We start from the raw sequence: 23175 nt of genomic DNA, 5'->3' as shown, positions 1-23175 counted from the left end.
ACCCAGTCATCTGTGTTACTTCAAAGATGTGCAACCTTAGTATTGGACCTTATCCTCCCTTTTGTCCACTCTCACTCAGAAGGCAATCCACCCATCAACTGTTGGCTGAGGACTGCTGAGCCTTTGCTGAGATATCAGGATGAAGGCACCCACTGATCCTAAACCAGCTATTTTGCAAATAATTTTTGATATATGATCTTCCCACTGCTGATTAAAAATAAATCCACGCCTACAAATTTTTTCTCCTGGTTTTCATCTAGCCTTCTACAGAAGTTGCTCCCTGTTCTAATTAGTAATCCTACAAATACCCAAAATAAAGCACAATATTTGGTATCAGTAGATGGTTAATAATTTCAGAATGCAGGGCTTGGGAGGCAAACATTAAACCTGTGGCTGCAGACTCAGTACCAGGAAATCAGTCAAACCATGTTTCTCCAGAGATCCTTAAACAGTTTAAAAGGGGGGGCAGGGTGAGGGGAGGCAATGTTTAAGTGTCCCTGATAAAAAAGAAACAGTGAGACTGTGCAAGATCTAGAAAGTGGCTAAAGGCATGGCTGCCAAAATTAAAAAATGTCCCCTTGAGTTTCATTTGTCTCCCTTCCTCCTCCTCCTCTGGCCTTTAACACCAGCAGGATGCACGGCTTAGAGGTGGGGGTGCCATGAGGGGCAGGCAGGAAGGGGGTGCAGAGAGGGGAGGCAAAGAGCAAGAGGCCTTGAAGCAGGAAGTGTGGGTGGGTGGCGACCGGGAGCAAGCCTCCAGATGGACCCCGGGCGGCACATGCAGAAAGGAGGTGCCCACTCTCCATGCCAGCACCACAATCTGTGGAAGAGCATGATTAGACTGCTGATTCCTCTCACCTCACACTGACTACTGCTTTGAAATTGCATTTTCCCAGGAAGAAGAGTGGGAGTGAGAACTCAAAAGATAAGAAAGTCACCTTAGGAACCAGTCTGAACTGATCTGCACTTTCAACATAAACAGAAAGAGGCAGGGCCATCCTCCCATCTGGAGTCCATCAAGCTAGAGAAAAGACAGCCCCTTACAACAGGCTGAACCAGAGCAAAAGGCGTTTGGGGTGTGGGGACTCATGACTCTGGAAAGAACCATTTCCCATTAATTTTCAATTTGAAGGAGTAATATTATTCATCATTTTTATTATTAGAGGTATGCAGTCTTAACTAGAATTTTATGATCCTTGCTAGGATTTATCATTATTTTTAAGTTTAATGACACTTAGGAAGTGTTTTCCATGTGCCAGACACTGTTTTAAGTGCTCTGGAAACAGCAATGCCACATGGCAACCTTATAAAAGGAAGTACTTTTAATGTGACTTTAACTCAACTTTCGCAAACATTTAGTGCAACCCAGAACCTCTTATCGGGTTTGGCAACTGTAAGAGGATATAAACAAAAGATAAATGTAATTTTTCACTTAATATTTACTTCAAATAAAGTAAAACCCTTTTAATTATAAACTAGTGATACAAATGGACTAAGCCTGCAGCACACAGCAGCCGCCAACATGATGAAATGCCGCCCCTAAAACACACAGGTCGTCCTGATCCCTCCCACCCTAGGCTAGAGAGACGCGTCTTCACACTTGGGAACATCAGCTCTTTCGGAGAGTATCCACAGTGGTCACTGTTCACACTTCAGCTTCCCAGGTGGCGCCACCAGTAAAGGATCTGCTTGCCAATGCAGGAGACACAAGATAACCCAGAAAAATCCCTGGGTCGGGAAGATTCCCCTGGAGGAGGAAATGGCAACCCACTCCAGTATTCTTGCCTGGAGAATCCCATGGACAGAGGAGCCTGGCGGGCTGCAGTCCATGGGTCGCAAAGAGTCAGACAGGACTGAGTGCAATGCACAGAACTGTTTAAATCCCAGTGACTTAATTAAGCAGATCTTTTTAGTAAAAGCTGAACCTGCTCAGCACAAATGGGATTACTCAGACCATGACTCAGTTTTTCCTCCCCAGTTCTAGTCATCTTGACATTGCCTCTGTTGCCTTTTAATCAGGGTTTATGTCAATTTAATGATTACTGATTCAAAATAAAAATCTTTTAAAAATTATACCATATTCCCCCCCCCAAACTCCATGCAGCATAACATTTAATCTTAATAAGACTTACGAATTAGAATAAGAATTTTTAAGAATAAGAATCTTAAAAATTTTTTTTAATTTTAAATTTTTTTCAAAGTTTGGACTTTCTTTTTAAACCCCACATACAATTTATAGTTCAAGCCATAATAAGGACCTTTTGGAGGTGGCAGGTTGGCTAAAATCATTACATGGAATCATACAGAGATGTCAAACAAACAATGACTGAAGTAAAATGAAAACAAAAGCATTATTTTTATTGGAGAAGGCAAATTTTACTGAAAGATTTCAGAAACAGAATGCATATATAGAAGCTAAACTGAATTGCAAACAATATTTCTTTTCCTGTACTTAAATTCTGATACAAATCCAGTATTTAAAACTCCAAAACTAAGAATAAGAGATTTGAGGGGTAAAGAAACCTATGATGAAGAATTAAAAGTAGCCAAAAGCAAAAATAAGAAGTAAAAAGCAATATGCTCTACCGACGCTTAACCTATGCATCCCTGTTGCGCTGTGCACAGTCGCTCAGTCGTGTCCGAGTCTTTGTGGCCCCATGGACCGTGGCCCTCCAGGCTCCTCTGTCCACGGGATTCTCCAGGCAAGAGGACTGGAGTGGGTTGCCATTTCCTTCTCCAGGGGATCTTCTCAACAGAGGGATGGAACTCGGGGCTCTTACGTCTCCTGCACTGGCAGGAGGGTTCTTACCGCTAGTGCTACCCTATGAGTGAAAGAAAGTTTTTCGTCGAGTTTGTAGTAGAAGAGCTCTTACTTTCCACCCTTTTAAACTGAGTGTAAAAAATGATGACTTTTCTTAGTTGAATCAGCAGCCTTTGTCAAACAGCATCTTATGAAATCATGAGCCTGGAAGAAGTTGTCATCATTAAAGCAAGCTCATCATTTTCCTAACACTTAGGTCAGGGAAGAACTAAAGGTAGGAAGGCGGGATTCTACCTTGACATCGTGGGTCAGAGGAAATTTTATTTAATGGTACAACGCTGTCCTTAAAACAATTTTATAAAAGTCAGAAAGATAATAGAATTTCCACACAATATGTGTGTTGGGTGATCTCAGATGTCTTAAAAGCTGGTCAAGAGACACTTCTCTAGAAAACCTGACATTTACAGGCGTCTGTTTAAAGTACTAGTAGTTCCCATAAAAGATTTCGCGTATCTTAGGCCAAGACCCTAGAGGCCAAAAAATAAAGGTTGAAGCTTAAGGCTGGTCAGACACCTATTAAGACACACACTGTAATCACTGATGTAAGTGATACAAATTAGGTTAATTACAGGCTATACTTAATAATGGAGTATGATATCATACATGAATTACCATAGAGCACTAGGAAAGAGCGTATTAGGGCAATTAGCTGTAGATATTCAATTTGCCTCTGGCTTACTTGGTTATGGAAAGAGTTACAGAAGAGCAAAACAATCAGAGACCCATGAAATAAAGACACCAAGGATGAGAGATGACAGAGAGAGACTGAACGTGAGAGGCTAATTAATAAGGCCAGGTACTTTACCCCCACTTAACTATTGCTTCCCAGTAAGTCCTGAAGATTTCCTCTTCATGCCTTAGAAGCTACAGTTCTGATTTGAGGACAAAAATTATGTCCCTTCCAACCTAAACGTATTCTACTGGCTCACAGACTCAAAGGTGATACTGGATTTACAGTCGTATCACTGTGCTGTTAAACCAGACAGCTTAAAAAGACATCCCACTGTTCCATTAAGACTGAAACCAACTCTGACACTGTCTTCCTGGGGAATATTACATGGCATTTTATGTGTGCTGAGTTGTGGGGTGATCTTTGTTTTCCCACACACTTAGGTCCAGGTAAAGACATCACAGCAATTGTGTAGTCACTGCTCTATCAAGCTCCTCAGAGAATGCTGATATAAACTGAGGTTGACCCAGGTCTGCTGGCAAGTTTAACAGAGGGGGTGGCAAAGTGCTGTACTGTTAAGAGGTAGAACTCAAAAGACAAGGATGCCTCTCCTCCCTAGCACCTGGAATGGTGTTGCAGGGGAGGGGAGGTTAGGTTCTGTTATGAACTATCCTGGCTTGGTAGCCTCTGACACATCAGTATTTCTCAGGTGCATAACATGTTTTCTGTTTCAATCACCTCAATTCTTAATCAGAAACATAAGTTTCAACACTGTGAATTTAATCACATACTTTAGAAAATATTTACGTATTGGTCTCTAATAAATGAACGGCTTTGATAAACAGATACATTTAAAGGATGAGGTCTTAATTACAGAGCTAAAAAGTTTACAATAAAAACTTCTTATATATGTATTGAAAGCATTGTAACATTCATTGTAAATGCTTGTTAGAAGCTTAATACTTTGGAATAATCTGAAAGTATTCAAATACATTAAACGAAAAGGACATCATTTGCTTTTTGGTTGTTTCCAACTAGTCCCATGTATTTATTAGGGTCTAAAACACTAGTGGAAAAAGTCATTTAATTGGAAAAATTTCAAACTATGGGAAGAATTTTAGAAAAGGACAAAAAAAAAAATTTTTTTTTAAAGTCCTGACCTGTGCTAAACACCATATTTCCAAACAGTAAACAGTCCTTTTAGATACAGCACTCCAAGATCATACTGGAATTCACTAGTTCTTCAAAGCTCACAAGCCAACTGTATTTAACAGTATTATCATGTCTATACATACCATATACATAACTGGAATTATGTTCTCCGTGTGTCAAAAAGTACCAGGAAAGAAACAAAACTGAGTTACCTGCCGTAAATTAAAAAATTGTGCCATTTGTATTGGAATAAGAATACTGGGAACTTCCCTGGTGGTCCAGTGGTTAATACTGAGCTTCCAATGCAGAGGCCACAGGTTCGATCCCTGGTCAGGGAACTAAGATCCCACGTGCCACACAGCGCAGCCAAAACAAACCAAAAAAATTCAAGGCTTCCCAGGTGGCGCTAATGGTAAAGAATCTGCCTGCAATGCAGGTGACATAATGAGATGCAGGTTCTGTCATTCTGAAGTGGCTTTTCAGAAACAAAAATTTATAGTTTACAGCTGAATCAACACTCCAATTTCAGTAATGAACAGAACAACAGAAGTAAAAAACATAGATCAGAAATAAATCCAAACTAATCAAACCAACTGATTTTTGACAAAGATGCAAAGGCAACTTAATGGAAAAAGGATATTCTACAATGATACTAGAATACCTGGATTCCATCTGCCAAAAATAATCAATTAATTAATCGTGACCTCTCACTTTATATAAAAATTTACCCAGAATGGCTCACAGGCCTAAACATACTACACAAAACAATTAGAAGAAAATAAGATGTTTATGACTTGGGTTAAACACAGAACTCTTAGATACGACAATCAAAACACACTTGATACAGAAACAATAGATAATTTGAATTTCACCAAAAAGGAAAAATGCTTGCTCTATGAAAGATACTTGTAAGAAATAAAAACACAATCCACTGGCAGGAAGATACTATTTGTGAATAACAAACATGACAACAGACCTGTCTATGGAATATATAGAAAACTTTAAACTCAATACTAAGAAAATAAATAAACCCAATTTATTTGGTTGGGCAAAAGACATGAACCATCTGAACTGACATTATTTTAACTAAACTTATTCTGAGATAATTGTATATTCACATGAAGTTGGAAGAAACAGTATAGTGAGTCTGTGAACTCAGTTTCCCCAAGGGTAACGTCCTGTAAAAACATGGTACAATATCACCCTCAGTTCAGTTCAGTCGCTCAGTCCTGTCCGACTCTGTGACCCCATAAACTGCAGCATGCCAGGCCTCCCTGTCCATCACCAACTCCCGGAGTCCACCCAAACCCATGTCCATTGAGTCAGTGATGCCATCCAACCATCTAATCCTCTGTCATCCCCTTCTCCTCCTGCCCTCTATCTTTCCCAGCATCAGGGTCTTTTCAAATGAGTCAACTCTTCACATCGGGTGGCAAAAATATTGGAATTTGTGAATTCCAATGAACACCCAGGACTGATCTCCTTTAGGATGGACTGGTTGGATCTCCTTGTAGTCCAAGGGACTCTCAAGAGTCTTCTCCAACACCACAGTTCAAAAGCATCAATTCTTCAGTGCTCAGCTTTCTTCACTGTCCAACTCTCACATCCATACATGACCACTGGGAAAACCATAGCTTCTCTTCTTTTCACAGCTATTTGTAAGGCCTCCTCAGACAGCCATGTTGCTTTTTTGCACTTCTTTTTCTTAGGGATGGTACTGCATTTCAGACTCTTTTGTTGACTGTGATGGCTACTCCATTTCTTCTAAGGGATTCCTGCCCACAGTAGTAGATATAATGGTCAACTGAGTTAAATTCACCCATTCCAGTCCATCTTAGTTTGGTGATTCCTAGAATGTCAATGTTTACTCTTGTCATCTCCTGTTTGACCACTTCCAATTTGCCTTGATTCATGGACCTAACATTCCAGGCTCTTATGCAATATTGCTCTTTACAGCATCGGACTTTGCTTCTATCACCAGTCCCATCCGCAACTGGGTGTTGTTTTTGCTTTGGCTCCATCCCTTCATTCTTTCTGGAGTTATTTCTCCACTGATCTCCAGTAGCATAGTGGGCACCTACCAACCTGGGGAGTTCATCTTTCAGTGTCCTATCTTTTTGCCTTTTCATACTGTTCATGGGGTTCTCAAGGCAAGAATACCGAAGTGGTTTGCCATTCCCTTCTCCAGGGGACCACATTCTGTCAGACCTCTCCACCATGACCCATCCATCTTGGGTGGCCCCACATGGCATGGCTTAGTTTCATTGGGTTAGACAAGGCTACAACTCATAGTCATAAACCAAAACTCTCCATTACCACTAGGATCTTTGTTGGGCTCTCCTGTAAGCATACCCACCTTCTCTCCTGCCTCTCTTTTGTTCAAGCCTGTTAATTTTATTAGTTTCAAAGAAATAGTTTTTGCTTCATTTTTCTTACTCTTCTGTTTCTTGTTATTCTATTACCTTTGTGGTGTTTTTAATTATATTGGTTTCCATTCTTATCTTCATTCCTTCCTCTGCTTACTTTGAATTAGTTTTCTTTTTCTAGGTTCTTAAAGTACAAACTACCATCATTGAGTTCTATATTTTTTGTCTAGTTTACTATCAATTATTAACAGTATCCAGCTATAAACATGGATTTGTCTTTCTTCTTTCATTTCTTTTTTGGTTCACATATTTTGCAACTCTGCTGTTTCAGTATACACACATTTAGGATTACTAAATCGTTTTGGTGGATTGACCCTTTTACCATTATGTAATACACATTTTGTCTCTGGTAATTTTTTGTGCTCTGAAGTCTACTTTATTTGACATTATTATAGCTTTTGCCGTTTCTTTGAATGTTTGTGTGTTTTACCTTTTTCCAACCTTCTAATCTACAAATACCATCATATTTGAAGTGAGATTTTTGTAGACACCATGTAGTTGAGTCATGTTTAAAATCATCCAAACTGTCTTTTAACTGGTGTATTTAGACCAACCATTTACACTTACTCCACAGTGACACTGAATCACTGGAAAAATGGAAACTGAACATTTATTTCTGGAGGTTTAGAAAACAAAAAGAGGCGTTAAGTAGGGCTACTGGAGGAAGCGGCTCAAAGCAAGGTTTTTGCTTTGTTGTTTCATTTTTCTCTTAAGAAACTAACAAAGAGGACTAGGTTAGAAACACTGGAGATATAATACCTAATGGCTCCTGGTCACAAAGAAGAGGGAAGTATACAATGAGTGAACAGAGGTATTGATACAGGACAGAAGACAAGGGGAGGTTCAGGCTGGTGGTGAGGAAGAAAGCAGCTGAGACAGTCGGGTTTGGTAACACATGTATTGGGCAGATTGCCTGAGAACAAACGAAACAGTGATCCAACAGCAGTGCATTGGATTTTGTGAAATTATAGTGACTCCATTCCATAAGGTCCTCCATTTTCTCAAATAGGCATTATCAGTCTGGGTTATTACCAAATCACAGATTCTATCAGTGAAACACTTTTTCAGACCACCGCTCCTCCACTGCTATTATCACTTCTTACCCAGACAAGTGCAAAGCCATCCTTACTAGTTTCCATGGTTCCAGTCTTGCCTCTCTCAAACACATAAACAACACTGTATTTTAGTTAAAATGCTAACTAGACCAAACTGCCTACTGCTTTTAAATACACGTAAGTCATGTACACGTGCCTGGAAGGTTTTAGGATTTGATATTTGTCCCTCTTCTTGTCTCACTTTACTAACAACTCCAATCAGCATCGTGTTGCATGTGGACTTTCAAACCATTTCTCCTAAATCTGTCTCCAAAACTCTACAACTATATAAAACAATTTTCTACTGAATACCAAAGGTCCCAAAGAAAAATGATACTCAACACATCCACAATGAATTCCTCTATCAAGTTTCTTTCCCTATTGTTCATTATCTGTCATTTTTACCACCAGTAACCTTTCTGTCCAAATTATCTTTGACTCTTCCCTCTTCCCCACTCCCACATTCAATTAATTTCAAGTCCTGAAAATTCAGCAACTTGGTCTTTTCTAAGTATGTCCACTTATCTCTATCATCCTCCTTGCTTTTTATCTGGTTTCAGGCCACCCGTACCTCTCTTCTAGAATACAGAAGTCACCACTTTAGTTGCTAATCACTGCTCCCCTAGTGCTACTTCCCCCTTCAATCTATTTACCACTGTGCAACCAGTGTGATTTGATTATAAAACCATTATTGCTTTTCAAAGTGTGTGTGTGTGTGTGTGTGTGTGTGTGTGTGTGTGTTTTGACCACTTTTAATGCATTTACTGAATATGTTTCAATATTGCTTCTGTTCTATGTTCTGGTTTTTGATCATGAGGCATGTGGGATCTTAGGTCCTGGACTAGGGATCGAACATGCAACCCGTACGTTAGAAAGTGAAATCTTAAATGGACCATCAGGAAGTTCCCAAATCACTATGTTTCAATGACACTTTCCTCTCCCTTATCCTAGAATAAAGATCTAGACCAGTGCTGTCTGGATCCTAGCTCACCTTCACTATCATTACTGTTAACTCTTTTTCTAGTAGGTTGCCTATCTCTACTTCATTTAGAGGTTCCTCTGGGGTTTTATCTTGTTCCTTCATCTGGGATGTGTCCCTTATCCCTCAGCTATCTCATTTTGTCTGATTCTCTGCGGCTGTTGTTTCCATTCCACTGGCTGAGGGGGCTGTAGTTCATCTTGTTTTACCTGACTCCCCTGGTGGATGAGGCGTCAGAGAGGCTTATGCAGGCTTTCTGGGGAGGGTTTCTGCCCCCTGGTGGGTGGAGCTGGGTCTTATCCCTCCCTTGGCAGGCATGTGCTCAGGAAGCCTTTAGGCTGCCAGTCTGCTGACAGATGGGCTGTGTTCCTGCCCGATAGTTATCTGACCTGACAGGTCCTAGCACTGGAGCCTGCAGGCTGTTGGCTGGGGTAGAGGTCTTGGGGAGGAAACGTAAGCCTCTGGGAAGGTTTGCACCAATGAGTCCTCACCAGAACTGCTACTACCAGTGTCTCTGTCCCTGCAATGAACCACAGTTGTTCCAGGCTTCTGCAGGAGACCCTCCAACACTAGCAGGGAGGTCTGCCCTAATCTCTTATGAGATCACTGCTTCTTTCTCCTGGGTCCTGGTGCACACAGGACCCTGTGTGTGCCCTCCAGGAGTGGCGCTTCTTTAGTCGCTAATCGCTGCTTCCTAGTGCTGCTTCCCTTTCCCCCTATGGAATCCCTGTGATCAAATCCCACTGGCCTTCAGCACCCAATTCGCCTGATTTTCCTGGGGTTCCCCCTCTTGTTGCCAGACCCCCAGGCTGCGAAGGGTGACATGGGGTTCAGAACTTCCACTCCCGTGGAAGAACTTTTGTAGTATAATTATTTTCCGGTTTGTGGCTTGCCCACCTGGCAGTATGGGATGTGATTTTACTGTGATTGCACCCCTCCTACCACCTCATTGTGACTTCCTCATCTTCAGATGCAAGCTATCATTTCTGGTAGGTTCCAGCAATTTTTTTTGTTTTTTGTCAATACTGTTTAGCAGTTAGTTGTAATTTTAGCATTTACTATGCCACCTTGCCAGTCCTTTAAAGCCATGATTTAATCAACATCTATATTATATCAAATCTTATTTTTTCCTCTATGTAATGCTAAGAGCTCCTTGTGAATAAGAGTCTAACATTTACTGGGAATTCAAATACTTTAACACATTCTACTGGGAGGCACAGTGGACAGGTGAGTGAAATCCGCCATGAAATAAGCTACCTGTGATGGTACCAAACTCCACAACAAGGGACTGGTCAACCTGAGATATTCAACTACTCACTTAAGTGGCACAACTGAGACACGAGCAGCTACGGAAGTGGCCTTCCAAAAGACTCTGAGATGCTGGAACTCTGTGCAGCACCAGCAGCAAAGCCGTGCGGCCGGCCCCAGGACCCCACCTGCCCTGGGCTGCAGCGCACTCATTCATGCTCTCTGAACACAGTTATCACCCAAAGCTCCATTTCAGCCTAAATGCAATATCATTCCGTCTTCAATTTCTCTGTTTGAGCAAAAGAATAAATGAAAATGGTGAAATAAAAATCTTCAGTCAAAAGGTCTTCTCTAATCTGGTAATTTAACAGAAAAGAAAACAAAGTTCTATCTTGTCCAAACTGTTTTGGTGAACACATACTATAATTTGCCTTTCAAAGAATTACAGATCATCTATTTTTTTGAAGTTCTAAAATACTGTCAGAGATTGAAGTAAATACATTTTGTTGCATTGCAGATGTTGAAAGAGAAAATTTTTCTTTCATATTAACACATTACTGACCAGGAGATTTTTGCAGAAAATAACGCCTGTGGCTAGCAATTTGTTATGTAAGTGAATACTGAAACACTCTGACCAATAATACCCAGGTGGCAAACGATGTATTAATATGTCTCTGGTCAATAAAGTGTTAAATATTCTTTCCAGGCCTTCACTTTCCTTAGTTCCTAAAAGATTACTGATAGTAGCTCAAATATGTCTTCAATGTATTTCAGTTTTCTGGATATTGACATGTGTGCTCACTAATAGCAATTAAGCACTTTTTTACATTTGCCATCACATTTTTTTTAACTCTTATAAAATCAATCTGTGATTAAATAGCGATAACTGAGAAAATAGCAAAAAGTATAGAAAATAAACACTAATCTTTATTCCCTGTTAGAGATAACCAATGTTAACACTACTTACAGGCTAATTTTCATTTCAAACATATGAGTTTCTAAACTAGGAAAATAGATTATATGTAGTTTTTCTTAGTGATTTTTTTCCCTTAGAATTTATCATTAGCATCAGCTCTTGGGATTATATAGTTCACAAATACATAATTTAATTTATGTCTTAATTTCATCACATGAACTTATTTACCCTATTATTTTCTTTATTATTAGAAATTAGTCTCCCTTTCATATCATAAATAACACTGTGATAAACATATTTATACAGACCTTTGCTCCATGATTCCCTTAAGATGTCTATAAGTTTAAAAGTGCAATCAGGAGTCAAGAAACCCAAGTTTATTAGGTGTTTTACTTACTTTCCTGATCAACTCCCAAATTGATTAGATTAGCACTGAGTTAAATGCTATTTAATTTATAATTCTTTAATATTGGAACAGTTGAAAACCTTTCTGTATATTTGTTGGCCATTGACTTTTTCTTCCTATGTGTTGGTTCACTTTAGTTTTCTAAATACTTTATAGGTAAAGTGATTTCTTACTAATTTTAAGGGTTTATTATATATAAAGAATACAAATTTGCATTTTATTCTTTATATATTTTGTGTACATTGCAAACATTTTTTGATCTTTGCACTGAATTTTAGTGGAATGAAATCTTGGAGTAGGATGGTTTCTGATCACTAGTAACAAGGCTCCTCTGATTCTAGGCCTTGACCCTGTCTGGTCTTTGCCGCTTACCTATTTGCCCTGCGTTTGACTCATGGCCTAGTCTGACACATAGGACATCTACAGATCTTAGTATCCTACATCCTCGTAGTCCTAGTCAAACGAGAGTATGAATGCAGGCTCAAGAGTGCAAAGCCTGGCTCAGCTTCCTGGTAGCTAGTCTATCCAAACAAAATAAGCCTTCATAAACTTCTGAGTTCCTCATCTACAAAATGGAGATGGTCACAATATGTATACCAATGTGTTGTGAGAATAAGTAGTTGATGAAAGCCATTAGGGACAATGTCTGGTCCTTAGGAAACAATGAATATTAAGAACTATTAATCATTATTTCAAATAATTATCTTTCCCCATAATTATTAATTGTAACTCTTCATATAGAAGGACGAAAACCCAGCTTTTTCAAAAGGATTAACTTGGGGGAACTGCCCAGTGCATAACAAGGTATCAAACATATATTCTATATTTAACACATAATGTAAAGCTCATTAAAAAGATAAGAACATTTCAATCACTAACTGTGTTTAGAACATGAAGCCATTTCTTAACCTGTTGAGAGAGAATTTTTAAGGTGAGTAATTATACTGACTTTGATGACAGTTATATTTTTGACCATATGATTATACTTCAAATATCAGCTCAAAAACCTTGGTAGTTATACACAATCACACTGATATGTGTTAGAACAAATACACTGTAATATAAATATTTGGAAACAATACCACAATTTAGCAGATTATTTATCAATAACCAAGAACCTCCTCTACTAAATTACTAGACATCAACACAGCAAAACAACTGCTAATCCAGAAAATAGGAAATAAGGGAAATGAAAGATGCAGAATAAACATTTGGGAGATATGGGATTTATCCCATGAGTGCTGTAAAGTGCTCGTAATTTAAGAATGCCAAAGCCCAAGTGTGTTATGAGGATCTTTCCTCAAAAATGACATTAATTGCATATCCCACAGATGCTTATTATGTATTCTATTTATATCAAAGAATAAAATGTAGTCGAAAATATACAGATTCAATATACTTAAAAGTGATAATAAAATAGTTACTCTGGCCTAGCAAAAACTGTTATTTTTAAACTTCAATTTTTGATCTCTTTATAAAATAGTGTTGAGTATTAAGAAAATAGCATTAAATATTTGTATTTTTATCTGCTGTGATTAGGTTCTTCTGGAATCAAAATAAGACATAGGGATGAAATGGTAAAAGTAATATTTTAGAGGTTTTTCCACAAAAATAATTCCTAAGTGATGAAATCACAGGACATTCTCATTCTCATATTAAAATGAAAACATCAAACAGCAACTGTTAGAAATTACCTTGGATTCATGTAGTCAATGTTTTACTTTGGAAATTAGTCAGCATGCACTGATAGGCCCATTAGAACTTGAATTTTAAAAAGTCCAATAATTAGCAAACAAAAGACAACTCAAGATGCTAAATTTTCTGAATTTTTAAAGTAACAAAAATTTCATTTTTGGTATAACAGGAGTAATCTTTCACAAAGTTAATGGAAGACAGTGTAAATTACTTTTAGGAAATATTATTTTATAATATCACTGAAGATGTATTAAATATTTAATTATAAATTAACTTTGTTTAACCTAAATAGTAAGTCAATTTAACATTTCCTGACAGAAAAACCTGTCACAGTTATTCAGGAGATAATGCATTTTAACAAACAAAATAATAGCATTAATAAGCAAGTTATTATATAACATTCAAGATTTCCTAGGATCTTATTCCCATATTACAAGATAAATATCATCAATTTATTTAAAATTAAAATAATCTAATTTGGAACGACTTTAGCCAATGTTTGCACAATTAATATTTTTACACTAATTATTTTTTTAATTTTAAATGTATTAATTATTTAATTGAAGGGTAACTGCTTTACAGAATTGTGCTGGTTTCCACCAAACATCGACATGAACCAGCCATGTGTATTCACATGTCCCTTCCCTCCTCCCTCCCCACCCCACCCCTCCAGGCCGTTTCCGAGCCCGGTTTGAGTTCCCTGAGTCAGACAGCAGATTCCCACTGGCTGTCTATTTTACACACGGTGATGTAAGTTTCCAGGTTACAATCTCCATACATCCCAGTCTCTCCTTCCTTCCCTCCCCTGCCATGTCCGTAAGTCTGTTCTGGATGATGTCTGTCTCTATTTGCTGCCCTGCAAATAATTTCATCAGTACCCTCTATCTAGACTCCATATACATGCTTTAGCATATATTTGTTTTTCTCTTTCTGACTTACTTCACTCTGTATAACAGGCTCTAGGTTCACCTACCTTATTAGAACTGACTCAAATGTGTTCCTTTTAATGGCTGAGTAATATTTCATTTATATATGTATACCACAGCTTCTTTATCCATTCATCTGTCAATGGACATCTAGTTGCTTCCATGTCCTAGCTACTGTAAATAGTGTTGCAGTGGACACTGGGTTACATGTGTCGTTTTCAAGTTTGATTTCCTCAGGTCATATGGTGATTTTATTCCTAGATTTTTAAGGAATCTCCATACCGTCTTCCATAGAGACTGCATCAATTTACATTCCCACCAACAGTGCAAGAGAGTTCCCTTCCCTTTTCTCCATACCCTCTCCAGCATTTATTGTAGACTTTTTGATGATGGCCATTCTGACTAGTGTGAAGAGATACATCACTGTAGTTTCGATTTGCATTTCTCTAATAATGAGTGATGTTGAGCATCTTTTCATGTGTTTACTAGCCATCTGTATGTCTTCTTTGGAGAAATGTCTGTTTATGTCTTTTTCTGACTTTCTGATTCAGTTGTTTGTTTTTCTGGTATCGAGCTGTATGAGCCGCTTGTATATTTTGGAAGTTAATCCCTTGTCAGTTGTTTCATTTGCTATTATTTTCTTCCATTCTGAGGGTTGTCTTTTCACCTTGTTTACAGTTTCCTTTGTTGTGTAAAATCTTTTAAGTTTAATTAAGTCCTATTTGTTTATTTTTGTTTTTATTTCCATTAGTCTAGGAGGTGGGTCATAGAGGATCTTGCTATGATTTATGTCATAAAAGGTTCTGCCTATGTTTTCCTCTAAGAGTTTTATAGTTTCTGGTCTTACATTTAGGTTTTTAAACCATTTTCAGTTTATCTCTGTGTATGGTGTTAGGTGGTGTTCTAATTTCATTCTTTCACATGTAGCTGTCCAGTTTTCCTAGCACCACTTATACTGTCACAAAATTCCTAGACCTAATCAGTGAATTTAACAAAGTCTCAGAATACAAAATTAATAAAGAGAAATCACTTGCATTCCTATATACTAACAATGAAAACTCAGAAAGAGAAATTAAGGAATCAGTCCTACTCACTACTGCAACAAAAATAAAAAAGCATCTAGTAATAAACCTGCCTAAGAAGACAAAGGAGCTGTATGCAGAAAACTATAAGACACTGATGAAAGAAATCAAAGATGACATAAACAGATGAAGAGGTACTCCGTGTTCCTGGGTTGGAAGAAACAATATTATGAAAATGACTATACTCCCAAATGTGATCTACAGATTCAGCGTGATCCCTATCAAATTACCAATGCCATTTTTCACAGAACTAAAACAAAAAGTTCCACATTTCATGTGGATACACTAATTATTAACTCTAATTTTGTTATATACATTTATTAACAAAAAGCAACAAATGCATTTATAGATGGCATATTTGCCACATCAGGAGACTTCCACATATATTCTCACACAAATACCAGAATGGGGTAATTATAAAACCTTTTTCATTAAAAAAAAAAAAAATTTATTTATTTATTTATTTATTTGGTTGTAGACTTTTGGATAGCAGCCATCCTGACTGGCGTGTAATGGTACCTCATTGTGGTTTTGATTTGCATTTCTCTAATAATGAGTGATGTTGAGCATCTTTTCATGTGTTTGTTAGCCATCTGTATGTCTTCTTTGGAGAAATGTCTGTTTAGTTCTTTGGCCCATTTTTTGATTGGGTCATTTATTTTTCTGGAATTGAGCTGCAGGAGTTGCTTGTATATTTTTGAGATTAATCCTTTGTCTGTTTCTTCATTTGCTATTATTTTCTCCCAATCTGAGGGCTGTCTTTTCACCTTACTTATAGTTTCCTTTGTAGTGCAAAAGCTTTTAAGTTTCATTAGGTCCCATTTGTTTAGTTTTGCTTGTATTTCCAATATTCTGGGAGGTGGGTCATAGAGGATCTTGCTTTGATTTATGTCGGAGAGTGTTTTGCCTATGTTCTCCTCTAGGAGTTTTATAGTTTCTGGTCTTACATTTAGATCTTTAATCCATTTTGAGTTTATTTTGGTGTATGGTGTTAGAAAGTGTTCTAGTTTCATTCTTTTACAAGTGGTTGACCAGTTTTCCCAGCACCACTTGTTAAAGAGGTTGTCTTTTCTCCATTGTATATCCTTGCCTCCTTTGTCAAAGATAAGGTGTCCATAGGTTCGTGGATTTATCTCTGGGCTTTCTATTCTGTTCCATTGATCTATATTTCTGTCTTTGTGCCAGTACCATACTGTCTTGATGACTGTGGCTTTGTAGTAGAGTCTGAAGTCAGGCAGTTTGATTCCTCCAGCTCCATTCTTCTTTCTCAAGATTACTTTGGCTATTTGAGGTTTTTTGTATTTCCATACAAATTGTGAAATTCTTTGGTCTAGTTCTGTGAAAATGCTGGAGAGGGTGTGGAGAAAAGGGAACCCTCTTACACTGTTGGTGGGAATGCAAACTAGTACAGCCGCTATGGAAAACAGTGTGGAGATTTCTTAAAAAACTGGAAATAGAACTGCCATATGACCCAGCAATCCCACTTCTGGGCATACACACTGAGGAAACCAGATCTGAAAGAGACACGTGCACCCCAATGTTCATCGCAGCACTGTTCATAATAGCCAGGACATGGAAGCAACCTAGATGCCCATCAGCAGATGAATGGATAAGGAAGCTGTGGTACATATACACCATGGAATATTACTCAGCCATTAAAAAGAATTCATTTGAACCAGTCCTAATGAGATGGATGAAGCTGGAGCCCATTATACAGAGTGAAGTAAGCCAGAAAGATAAAGAACATTACAGCATACTGACACATGTATATGGAATTTAGAAAGGTGATAACGATAACCCTATATGCAGAACAGAAAAAGAGACACAGAAATACAGAACAGACTTTTGAACTTTGTGGGAGAATGTGAGGGTGGGATATTTCAAAAGAACAGCATGTATGCTATCTATGGTGAAACAGATCACCAGCCCAGGTGGGATGCACGAGACAAGTGCTCCGGCCTGGTGCACTGGGAAGACCCAGAGGAATCGGGTGGAGAGGGAGGTGGGAGGGGGGATCGGGATTGGGAATACATGTAAATCCATGGCTGATTCATATCAATGTATGACAAAACCCACTGGAAAAAAAAAAATAAAAATTAAAAAAAAAAAATTTATTTATTTGGCTGTGCCTGGTCTCTTAATTGCAGCCATGTGGGATCTAGTGCCCTGACCAGGGATTGAACCCAGGCCCCTGCATTGGGAGCATGGAGTCTTAGCCATTGGACCACCAGAGAAGTCCCCAATCTTTCTCTTAAAGATAACGACAACCGTATCAGAAAGAAGATTTAATTAGATTTTAATGTATCATGCAACTGCTAAGATTGGCTAAAATTAGAAACCTGGACTCAATATGGGATATAATTTCATTTTGCTAAATAACTTCTCTCCACCAAGCTTTCTCCCAACAGCCACAGAAGAGAGCATCAGCAGTTATTCAGATTGATGTTACTTGTATGATCTAAAACAAAACTAACAATTTTAATTTATTTCCATGAAATAAAACCTACACTATTTATTAGGTTCAAGGAGATAAAATTATTCTGTCAAACTGCTATGATGTTTCTAAAAGTCCACTCCACTTTTGTGCTGTTTCTTGAGAAGCACCCATACAAAGGACAGCTATTCTGTTTCCACTTAAGTAGAAGCTTGTATGCTTTACTGAAGAAAACACAGAAAGCCAAAGTCAGAGCTAGAAGGGCTCACGGATCACAGGGTACATCATGCTGACAGGGCCACAATATCTTAACCCTGCAACGATAATGACAGATGATGGCAACAAAAGCAGCGCTAACCATATACTCAATGTTTATCTCCTACTGAACACTATGATTTTTATATATTATGATTTAATTTTCACAGGCACTCCATGAAGTATGTACCACTATTTTTCATCTCTATTTCACAGATGAAGAAACCAAGGCTCAGAGTGGTTAAACAAGTCTGTATCATTTCAAAGCCTATGCTTCTAACTGCCATTTTATATTACACATATTATTCTTTGTGCCCATTCTAACAGTCATCAGTAGGAAATATATAGATGAGTGGTACAGCTTAGGGTAGCATAAAGACATAGGGAAACTCAACCACATTGCCTCACCAAAAGAAATTATGAAATCAAATTTAATAAGTGATATAAGTAAGTAAAATCTTTGCACTACAGAATGTAATACAGAACAGTTAAGAGAATGAGTGATTTCCCTAAGGATGAAAAATTGTGTATTTTTAAATAATACATCTATACAAAAATAAAGGGATAACTTTTTCAGCTATGTTTACTGCAAGCTCTGATTTTGTTAGTACAGCTAAAGAGTGAAGTTGAAAAGATTAAGAGTAATTAATTATGTCAGGGATCACAGAATTTTATTGGGAAGGTGCTGGTTGGATGTGAAAGAAGTTCTATGAATCATTATCAACAGAAAGCAGATGGGAACTAATGTCTGATAAGGAAACCAGAACACACTGGCTGAAAATCACCGTACCCAAGTCCATGCCACGACCACCACAATCTAAAGCACCAGCTTGGCCAAAGAGGTAGCAAACAAGAGAGCATTTCAAAGAAGTGATAAAAGTGTCCAGCATTAGTTTCTTTCTCCAACATTTAAGACAAATTTCTAGACCAGAAAACAAGTTTTGAGGCTATAAAATGATCTTCTGCATTTGAATAAACCAGTTCTTTGAGTGCATTGCTGTAGTTTAGTTGCTAATTTGTGTCTGACTCTTTTGTGAGCCCAGGCTCCTCTGTCCGTGGGATTTCCCAGGCAAGAACACTGGAGGGGGTACATAGTTGAAAAGAATATAGAATTTGCCTCCTGACCTGGCCACTTGGTATTTTACAACAGATTTTTATTCTATAATCACACACATATTAGCCAGACTGAAAAGTGTGATAAATGCCAGTTTGATGATAACCTACAGTGCTGCCCATGTTTCCCATGTTTCCCACAACTTTCTCCCTTCCACTGGGAATGATGGAGCAACTCTCCACGATGAAGTCAAGCTTAAGTCACAAAACTGCAAACAGGTATCATGAAAACAGGAGAGCAGAGGTTGTCAATTAGAGTTCAGGGCTTCAAGAGGAGAACAGCTAAGTAGTAGTTATTAGTGACAGACTGTAACATGAGGAAATAAAGAAAACGCTCACTGACATGCTTTCCTTTGGTCTAAATAAATGGCTTCTGCTCTGATTCAAAACCTATGACTTGAGGTTCTTCCTAATTGAAATAATGAACTCATATTCATTGAGAACCTATTATGTATATCTCATAAAACCTTCTCAATTTTCCATATTCTATCTAGTTGAAAGATGTGATCTGCAAGAAACATCTACCAAGGGAATGCCCAACATTAGATATGAATGCCGTATCATTTCAATTTAAAGGATCCTTTTGTTGTCTCTAGCACTACACAACTAATTCATATTTATTAAAGTTGCTAATTTGCATACTCACATTATAAGTTACTAAATGCATACACACACACACACACACACTCATATACATCTAAGGGTGACTGGTGACTGGCTCCATATTCTCCTGCTACAGAATGTTACAGAAATCATCTGGCTAAAGAAGATTAATATATTATTTTTACTGTAAGAGACATTTATCTTACTTTTAGAAATGCACTCCAAAGGGTAGAGCAGATAAGCACATTATAAAGCGGAAAGAACACGAATATATTACAGGATTGCCTGGGTACTGGGCTGCTTCACATGTATATAATCTGTGTGACTCTGTACTTCTCAGAAGGCTTGGTTTAATGATCTGCTGTTGCCATCTTGAAATTCCCGCTCATTTTCTTTTAAAGAGCCATTTATTTTTATTTTGCACTGGGCTTTGCAGGTTATGGATCCAGTTTCACCTGTTGAATTATGATTTCACTGTTCAGTGTGTGTAAGGTTACTGTAAACCTCAGGCTTCTGTGGTGGCTCAGATGGTAAAGAATCTGCCTGCAATGCAGGAGGCCCAGGTTCGACCCCTGGGATGAGGGAACAGCAACCCACTTCAGTATTCTTGCCTCAAGAATTCCATGGACAGGGGAGTCTGGTGGGCTATAGTCCATGGGGTTGCAAAGTGTCAGACATGACTGAGTGACTTACACTTTCACTGTACATCTCAGCTTCTTCCTTTGTAACAAAGGGGTGATATTAGATGAAAGATGACATATGAAAGCAGTGAGCACAGAGTCTGGCTCACAGAACACAAAGGAGATATGAAAGGAAATACAGCCGGGACAGCTTGTACTCTTGCTTCTATGAATCCAAAACATACAGAAACCACCATAAATCAAACTTTGGTGCTGCTGCAATTTAAATTGAATACTTACAACCCATATATCTGTGGTGCAATTTCTAGTCTGTTCAGGTGCATGTAAAGCTCAATATCATGCTTCTTCAGTAGCTGATCCTGGATCTGGTTGACTTTAGTAACAATAGCAATTGTTGGCCCCAAATCCTGTGGTCTAGCAAAGGGGATAGGAGGCATCAGGGTTTCTTTCCCCTAAACACAGGAAAAATGGAACAGGTATTATTTCAAGGGTGAAATTAACAAATATAAGGCCATGATTCTTGAAAGTATTTATCAATGAAAGTTTAAAGTAGAACCAACAACTACTTTAATCAACTCAGGACAAACGCTTAAAATGTGGAGTAATAAACTGATTGCCACATAAATGATGGTGCTCATAAAGTAAAGGCCAGGAAAAACCTAAAATATGTTCTAACTGGGTTCCCTTGAACAGTTTCTTTGGTGACATTCAGTCTTTTAAGACAATTTTGGCTACAGTAGTCAATCTAGTCTCTCTGTCTGTGGCCAGCGTGTCTCAGCAGCCACAGTACCTAAGTGAATACTCTGAGGAAAACATGCTTCTTGTGGCATAAGAATTAAACGCGGAAAAAAAAAAAGAGTAATTGAAAACTGTCTTACTTTTGAGTTATTAAAACAATTTTTAAAAAGTCAAGAAAGAAAGTACACTAATACTAAAAAAGAAGGCTTTCTCTGAATGTCCTTTGATCAATTTAAAAAGCTGGGCAGACAGTAATCTGTGACAACCTGGAGGATGGGAAGCAGTGATGGGTGAGGGGAGGAGAGTCATGGTGGAGGGGGCATGTATATGTTTTTGTATGGCAGAGACCAGCACAATATTGTAGGGTAGTTACCCTCCAGTTGAAAATAAATTAAAAAAATAAAACTTAAATCTCAAAAAAAACACACAAAAAAACAGCTAGGTAGGAAGATTTTGAAATTCTCCAAACCAAAAGTGTAGCTGACTTAAAAAAAAAATCTACATGGGCAGGATGACTTCCCTTCCTGCCACCCCATACCCTGTACAAGGAAAGACAGATCTCTAACTCCGTGTAGTGCTTTCATGAAAATTTTAGCTGCCCCCTCAAGTTTGATGATCAGTTCACTTCAGTTCAGTTCAGTCGTTCAGCCATGTCTGACTCTTTGCGACCCCATGGACTGCAGCACACCAGGCCTCCCTACCATCACTAACTCCCAGAATTTGCTCAAACTCATGGCATTGAGCTGGTAGGGCCATCCAATCATCTCTTTCTCTGTTGTCGCCTTTGCCTGCCCTCAATCTTTCCCAGCATCAGGTACTTTTCCAGTGAGTGAGCTCTTTGTATCAGGTGGCCGAAGTATTGGAGTTTCAGCTTCAGCATCAGTCCTTCCAATGAATATTCAGGACTGATTTCCTGTAGTTATGACTGATTTGACCTCCTTGCTGTCCAAAGGACTCTCAAGAGTCTTCTCCAACACCACAGTTCAAAAGCATCAATTCTTCAGCAATCAGCTTTCTTTATGGTCCAACTCTCACATCCATACATGACTATTGGAAAAAAAACATAGCTTTGACTAGATGGAGTAATGTCTCTGCTATTTAATATGCTGTCTAGGTTTGTCATAGCTTTGCTTCCAAGGAGTAAGCATCTTTTAATTTTATGGCTGTAGTCACCATCTGCAGTGATCTTGGAGCCCCGAAAAATAAAGTCTCTCATTGCTTCCATGGCTTCCCCATCTATTTGCCATGAAGTAATGGGACCAGATGCCACAATTTTAGCTTTTTGAATGTTGAATTTTAAGCCAACTTTTTCACTCTCCTCTTTTACCTTCATCAAGAGACCCCTTAGTTCCTCTTCACTTTCTGTCATAAGGGTGGTGTCATCTGCATAGCTGATTGCAATCTTGATTCCAGCTTGTGCTTCATCCAGTCTGGCATTTCGCATGATGTACTCTGCAGAGAAGTTAAATAAGCAGGGTGACAATATACAGCCTTGATGTACTCCTTTCCCAATTTTGAACCAGTCCCTTGTTCCATGTCCTGTTCTACCTACTGCTTCTTGCTTCACATAGATTTCTCAGGAGGCAGGTAAGGAGGTCTTGTATTCTCATCTTTTTAGGAATTTTCCACAGTTTGATGTGATCCACATAGTCAAAGGCTTTAGCGAAGTCAATGAAGCAGAAGTAGATATTTCACTGGAATTCTCTTGCTTTCTCTATGATTCAACGATGTTGGCAATTTGATCTCTGGTTCCTCTGCCTTTTCTAAATCCAGCTTGAAAAGTTAGAAGTTCTGGAAGTTCTCAGTTTACGTACTGTTGAAGCTGAGCTTGAAGAAGTTTGAGCATTACTTTGCTAGCATGTGAGATGACTGCAACTGTGTGGTAGTTTGAACATTCTTTGGCATTGTCCTTCTTTGGGATTGGAATGAAAACTGACCTTTTTCAGGCTGGTGGCTTTCTGAATTTTCCCAAATTG

At 38.4% G+C, this 23175-nt stretch overlaps 1 protein-coding gene across 1 annotated transcript in view; it reads right to left on the bottom strand.

The window, feature by feature from the left end:
- Positions 1 to 23175, bottom strand: part of TBC1D5 (TBC1 domain family member 5) — a 567048-nt gene that overhangs the window by 206564 nt on the left and 337309 nt on the right. Inside the window, exon 14 of the mRNA XM_061167253.1 lies at positions 20741 to 20913. Within this exon, the coding sequence (XP_061023236.1) occupies positions 20741 to 20913 (173 nt within the window). The remainder of the gene's footprint in view (positions 1 to 20740; positions 20914 to 23175) is intronic.

The sequence above is a fragment of the Dama dama genome, chromosome 19 (genome assembly GCF_033118175.1).
Source record: "Dama dama isolate Ldn47 chromosome 19, ASM3311817v1, whole genome shotgun sequence".
Lineage (NCBI taxonomy): Eukaryota > Metazoa > Chordata > Mammalia > Artiodactyla > Cervidae > Dama > Dama dama.
This window is presented reverse-complemented; position numbering and strand designations above follow the sequence as displayed.